Source organism: Zingiber officinale, chromosome 2A, assembly GCF_018446385.1.
Source record: "Zingiber officinale cultivar Zhangliang chromosome 2A, Zo_v1.1, whole genome shotgun sequence".
Classification (NCBI taxonomy): domain Eukaryota; kingdom Viridiplantae; phylum Streptophyta; class Magnoliopsida; order Zingiberales; family Zingiberaceae; genus Zingiber; species Zingiber officinale.
In genome coordinates, this window is record NC_055988.1 from 96,569,205 (window position 1) to 96,576,419 (window position 7,215).

The following is a 7,215-nucleotide window of genomic DNA, read 5'->3' on the forward strand; positions in this document are numbered from 1 at the left end:
TGAGAGAGAAATTAAAAAAATTAAGTTTTGGTCGCGTCAAATAGCTCACGTCGGATTTCACTCACGATGACGCACAAAGTGTAGCTTAGCATATATATATATATATATATATATATATATATATATATATATATATACTCTTTTAATTGGATTAGGTAAATATTAGGCATTAAATTGCATTATCAAGACAGCTATCTTAGATATTTTAAAGTAAATATCTGCATTTAATTCTCTTTTTTTTTTATCGAATTCACTGACGTGGCATTTTGTAATTCGCTTATATATATATATATATATATACTCACAATGGAAAGCTTCAATCCGGCGCTCAACTACCCGCCAAAATAAGAACGGTAATTCCGTAAACGTCACCGCCCAATGTCCTTTCTCCGTCGGCTGCATTCGCCCTCTTTCTGAGAATACCTAATCCCTTTCGCATACGGGTCCTCATTGCGCGACAACGGCCCGATCGATCGATCTGCATACGCAGACGTTCCCTCTCGGCGCTGCAATGGCGGAGGTGACCTCCGCAGCAGGGATCTCGGAGCCGCTCTTGTCGGTGGAGCAGGAGAACGAGAAGATCCCGGCATGGAAGGAGCAGATTACTGTCAGGGGCTTGCTGGTCAGCGTCGTCTTGGGCTCTCTCTTCTGCATCATCACGCACAAGCTCAACCTTACCGTCGGGGTGATTCCGTCCCTCAACGTGGCCGCGGGGCTTCTGGGTTTCTTCTTCGTTAAGAGCTGGACCGAATTCGCTTCCAAGATCGGGGTGTGGTCCAAGCCGTTCACCAGGCAGGAGAACACGGTGATCCAGACGTGCGTGGTCGCGTGCTATGGATTGGCCTTCAGTGGTACTTGGCGGCTTCTCTTCCCGATGTTTGTTTGTTTGATCTGCGAGTCCTTTTATTTTTATTTTTGTTAGTTTTTGTTTTTAAAACATTCTCAATATGCTCCTGAAGAACTCAAAACAGTAAAGCGGTGGAAATGAGAGAGAGAGAGAGAGAGAGAGAAGAGAAGGGTGATAACAATTACAACTAGAATCGGGAGAAAAGTTGAAAACTAAATAAAGAACGGAAATTTAGATACATTTCATGGCAACTAAGGTTGCAAGTGAGACCGTTTAAGGTAGAATATAAGTGTCGGACCTTAGATGCCAGGGAGGTTAACTGAAGTTGTTTTCAGAGATAATCAAGTTGTGTTCTAGCATAGTATAAAACACCTAATAATAACAATTCTTATATTTTTCTCTGCAATCTTTTTATGCTCTGCAGTATGGTTTGGTTCCTGTGCTTGGAAACTTGAGATTGTGATGAGTGGATTCTTTCTCGTTATTATATATTGATGATTTTTTATTGTCTAAAAGTTTATCCTTTTGTAGTGTTTTCGTAGGTTCTTAGAATTTTGTGGTAGGAATTGAATAGCAGAGATGATTTTTGTGATTATGATTCTTTTTGTCAGGGGGGTTTGGCTCATATATGCTCTCTATGGATCAAAGGACATATGAGCTTATAGGATCTGATTATCCAGGTAACAGAGCAGAGGATGTTAAAAATCCATCTCTGGGTTGGATGATTGGTTTCATGTTTGTTGTGAGTTTTCTTGGGCTATTTAGCCTTGTGGCTCTGCGCAAGGTACTTGCTACTGAGAATCTATCATAATATCACTTGAGAATTTGTCTACCATGAAAGTAGTTTTTTTTTTTTTTTTTGCTTTGCCTATTAGATTAAAATTGTATCCTACTTTCTGATGCCAGGATTAGTTTGCATGTATTACATTGTAACCTACAAATTTGTCTGTTTTATGCCTAAATGTTTTATTCAACATATTATGTATTGGCTTGCTTAAATTTTTCAGGTAATGGTAATTGATTACAAGCTTACATACCCCAGCGGGACAGCTACAGCTTTGTTGATAAACAGTTTTCACACTAACACAGGAGCTGAGCTTGCAGGGTAATGTATCTCACACCTATATTGTGCTTAAATAGTTTAAATCTACTCAAGAAATGGAAATTAGATCTTGCAAATTTTTAACTAACTTCTACCATCAATTTTACTTATTTCTACTGAATTGCCTCGGCTCTGAAACATTATGGAAGAGCAACATAGCTAAAACTTTTATTGGTAAACAGTGGCCACTTATTTGATCTCCATATCTCTCTTTTGTTCTGATTACTGATTATGTGGTAGTTTATTAGGGAAAAAGAAGAATCCACTGATGTGAATTGTTATATGATAAGTTATCGAAAAGTTCCAGACACAAAAAGTTCCTACTTATAATGACATTTATCGGTTATATACTGGGTAGTGCAATTCCATAATCACTTTGTAGCCTGAAAGGTAGAAGAGGTAATTGAAATGGAACGGTGGGCCTTATGACAAGGAAGACCCAAGGCCTTCATGTTAAATTGTGAGTAAGCTCCTTCCATTTCAAAATGATCAGTCAGTTAAGAGGGTAAGGAACATTGTCCATGTGGGACCAATGGGCAAGGAACATTGTAGCTTCAAAGCAGATTTTCAAGCCCATCATGTCTCTGAGATATTTGTGTAACTCTAATACCATTTAAAACCGGGATGGAGCTCATTCCATCTCAAAATAATTAGTCATTAAAACAATGGCTTTAGTGTTATCATGCCATGTGACTATGAATACAGTGTTGTAATAATAGTACTCATGTTAGCTACTGAATAAAAAAAATTACCGTTTTTGTGTCATCGTGCCACGCAACTATGCATGCTTAGTATTTGATAAAGTGGTGATATGGTTTCACTAATATTGGTGAAATTTTATCGCTGATGATCAAGGTAGGCAATTGATTCACAACTGTTACTAACTAGTTGCTTTGAAAAATATGCAGAAGCAATAAAGTAAATTCTTGGCAACATGAACTGCCTATTCTGTGCCTCTAGGATTGCTGATTGTTATGCAATATACTGCAGGAAACAAGTACGTTGCCTGGGAAAGTATTTAAGCATAAGTTTGTTCTGGAGCTGCTTTAAATGGTTCTTCAGTGGTGTTGGAGATTCATGTGGGTTTGATAATTTCCCTAGCCTTGGACTCGCAGCATTTAAGAACACGTAAGTATTTTCTACTACAGCCTGCATGCCTTTATGTTACCATTGGCCAACTTTAGGCTGATGTGTTTTAGTTGACTTTATCTCATTGGTAATTATAGGAAAGCTATTTCTTGTTGCACTTTTGGTGAAACTTTTAAGGATTTGAGTTTTCTGCCTACACAACTATGGTAAGTATCTACCTGTGCCCATGTAAGTGCCTGCAGGCAAGGCAATAAGCTAATGAGTAAGCAACCACCAGATTGTTAGGGTTGAACCTTTGGTTCCAACAATCTAATCTGCATAAAAAATCTGCAAAATTTTAATATTGGCATGTGTCCTTGCAAAGACAATTATATGTATCTTCGGTTGTATTGCTTTTTTATTAAGTTATTCTTTATACACGTGAAACAAAAAAAACAAATGTGACTCCCTATACAAGCTAGGGATTGCTTATCTATTTGTTATCTAATTTTCTTTTTGACTTACTTTTTTTTTTTGCAGATTTTATTTTGACTTTAGCCCCACATATGTCGGATGCGGTCTCATTTGCCCACATATTGTTAATTGCTCAGTCCTGCTTGGAGCCATCATATCTTGGGGTTTCCTTTGGCCATTCATCTCTACCAAAGCAGGGGATTGGTATCCAGATAACCTTGGAAATAATGACTTCAAAGGCCTCTATGGTTACAAGGTATTACCTAGTTCTAGACTTCTAGGATGTGTTTCTTACGAGGAAAGCAAATAAATTGATAGATAGATTTTCCTAGCTGCACATTTCCTCTATTTTCTTTGATAGAAAAAACTATAGGGAAGGAAAATTCTTTAATTTTTTTTAATTCTCCTCTATATTGCTTTCTTGTCTTTTGCATGCATTGGAACTCAATATGAGCTTAAAAAAAAATTAAAAAATCCTTTTATTTTTTTTATCACTTACAAATCAAGTTTTAAAAATTTCCCCTCTTTCCTTCTATCAAAGGCCGCCCTTCACTTGCTTGAGTCGAGGCATCGAACTTGTTTCTCCCACCCAAACAGAATCAAACCACTGTTAGAGGCCAAAGTGTTGGTTCTTTCTTTACCGTGGTTCAGATTGGGCAGCGGAGGGTGATTCAATGCTTTGGTTCAGACGGGTGGAGGGATATTTTGAAAAACAAGTACACTCTTTGGTAAGTACCAAAGTAGAATGTGCCTATGGTATTTGAAAGGTTGGGTTTGCCCTTTGCTAAAATGTAAAAAGGAAATTGCAAATTTTTTCCATTGATTTTTTTTATTTGCACTCTTTTTTTTCAGAGTTGTTTCCTTCTTTTGCTTTGTAGGAAATAGGGCTCTAGTGTCGAATAATTTTTTATTTACATTTGTACATTTCCCCTGTAAAATATCTTAGCTCTATTTTTATTAATTGTATTGTAACTTATAAATACATCTAAAAACTGTCCTAAAACATTGAACAATCTCAAAGGTTTTCACATTTTGCTACAGAAGATTACAATCTGGGTAGCAGTAACAACCTAACGATCTAGTTGATAATTGCAGGAAATGTAACACATGCATAACATTCTACTTTGTTATACTATCACGATATCTTAGTGATTTTCCTTATCAAATAAGATATTGTGGTTCTAGATTTCTATTTTTTTTTATGGAATTTGTCATTATCACCTCATATTAGCAATTGAATTTGTCATGTAGTCATCTATGAAACATAATGGTCCCCACAGGGTGTCTAGTTGGCTAGAGGGTGACAGATTTACTACAATCGGGCAGAGATCAATTCCCAACGGCTATATGCCCTCGGGGAAAAACTCCTCCCACCCCCTAGCCACTTGGCGGTCGGCTATAAGCTGACTCCGTGATTTACCTCCTTTCACATAACTTCGGGACGGGCTGTGAGAGACGACTGGGGTGAGTGTAATCACCTTTTCCTACAATCTATGAAACATAATGATAAAATTTATGTTTAGTTATGTACCTAATTATCATTCAAAACCTTGGACTATCATATTTGCTTCATCCGTATACTTAATGATGCTGTTTCTTTTTTCTAATTTTACAAGTACTCATTACATTGGGCTTCTGATTCCGTGAAAGTTGTGTTTTAAGTTTTCTGGTTTGTCTATTATTCATGTTTAATTATGTACCTAATTATCATTCAGAACCTTGGACTACCATATTTGCTTCATCCTTGTTCTTGATTATTCTGTTTGTTCTTTCTAATTTTACAAGTACTTATTACACATTGGGTTTCTGATTTCATGAAAGTTTGTGTGTTTAAAGTTTTCTGGTTTGTCTATTATTCATGTTAATTATGTACCTATTATCATTCAGAACCTTGGACTGTCACATTTGTTTCATCCTTGTTCTTTATGATTCTGTCTAATTCTACAAGTACTTATTACATTGGGTTTCTGATTTTAACAAAATTGTGTTTTAAGTTTTCTGGTTTGTTTAGAATTATTCACAAGTAGTCATTGTTTGAATTTCTGATTGGCAGTTTCTAAATTCTATCTGTAGGTTTTCATAGCAGTCTCTCTTATTCTAGGAGATGGTCTTTACAACTTGATTAAAATAGTGATAATAACTGTCAAGGAAATCATGAATTCACGCTCAAAGAAGGCATCACTTCCACTAGTAGCACTTCATCAAGGTACCTCGTGTTGTTGATCCTCTTTTTTTTTGCTTGCTCAAGGCAATAATCTAGCAAAGCAGCAAAACAGAAAGTTACTTCAGTATATTTTCTAATGCAATTTATGCAAGCTATTTGGTTGAATGAGTGTCATTAACATGGTCATTCACAAGTCTAACACGGTTCTTATCTTTCATTAAATGCTCAAAAAATCTATATCTCATTTTAAATCACGAACCTAACAGATGACCAGTTCTTCACTGTATATATAAGACTGTATTCTACCTTCTGCAGATTATTGTCTCTATTGTTGTTTCATCTTTCAAAGATGTTTACGTTCAATAAACACCTTGTTTTAGCCTTTTACCTCCAGAATAGAACATCCTTGTCTGTGTCATACATTGTGTGTTTTGTGGCAAGAAAGCGTATTAATATTATGGAGGGAAAATAAAATTCCTAATAAATTTACTTGTTAACCGACTTGTTTACAGATGATGCAAGCTCCAAGCTTTTAACCGAAGAAAATCAGAGAGAAGAAACATTTTTAAAGGATAGCATACCATCCTGGTTTGCAGGTTCTGGGTACATTGCTCTTGCTGCTATATCAACTTCAGTAATTCCAAACATCTTTCCGCAGATGAGATGGTACCTCGTCCTCGCATGTTACGTTGTTGCGCCTGCACTGGCCTTCTGTAATTCTTATGGTACTGGCCTCACTGATTGGAACCTTTCCTCAACCTATGGGAAGATTGGACTTTTCATCTTTGCTTCATTGGTCGGAAGCAAAGGTGGTGTGATTGCTGGGCTGGCTGCGTGTGGTGTTATGATGTCCATCGTTTCTACTGCTGCTGACCTTATGCAGGACTTCAAGACAGGCTACCTCACCCTATCCTCTCCAAGGTCCATGTTTGTATCCCAGTTGATTGGCACAGCCTTAGGTTGTGTCATTGCTCCCGGCACCTTTTGGCTCTACTGGACTGCTTTTGACATTGGATCACCCGATGGTGCCTACAAGGCTCCCTATGCAGTCATTTATCGGGAAATGGCCATCTTAGGTGTTGAGGGCTTCTCAGCACTGCCACAGCATTGTCTGGAGATCTGCTGTGGGTTCTTTGTAGCTGCGCTGATAATTAATCTTCTGAGGGATGTAACCCCAAAGAGTGTATCAAAGTACATCCCGATACCGATGGCAATGGCAGTTCCCTTCTACATAGGAGCATATTTTGCGATCGACATGTTTGTTGGAACAGTGATTGTGTTCGTCTGGGAACGGTTGAATGAGAAGGAGGCCGAGGACTATGCCGGAGCAGTGGCATCAGGCCTGATATGCGGAGATGGGATATGGACTGTTCCATCGGCAATCCTGTCGATCTTTAGAATTGATCCACCAATTTGCATGAACTTTGCTCCTAGCAGTTAAAATATTTATGTCCTGGAGATCTGTGTGTAAATGCACAATACAGTTGATTGATTGTTCATATAAATCCCTCAGCACTATGTTATGTAAATATCAATTATTATGTGGGAAGGTTTCCAAAA

At 37.5% G+C, this 7,215-nt stretch overlaps 1 protein-coding gene across 1 annotated transcript; it reads left to right on the forward strand.

Annotated features, from left to right (window-relative positions):
* Positions 1-368: 368 nt before the first annotated feature.
* Positions 369-7,215, forward strand: LOC122041639 (probable metal-nicotianamine transporter YSL6). Its single transcript, XM_042601390.1, has 7 exons — positions 369-851; positions 1,459-1,631; positions 1,855-1,952; positions 2,940-3,077; positions 3,558-3,747; positions 5,565-5,697; positions 6,168-7,215. The coding sequence occupies exons 1-7, from the start codon at positions 512-514 to the stop codon at positions 7,094-7,096; spliced, it is 2,001 nt and encodes a 666-aa protein (XP_042457324.1). The 5' UTR covers positions 369-511; the 3' UTR covers positions 7,097-7,215.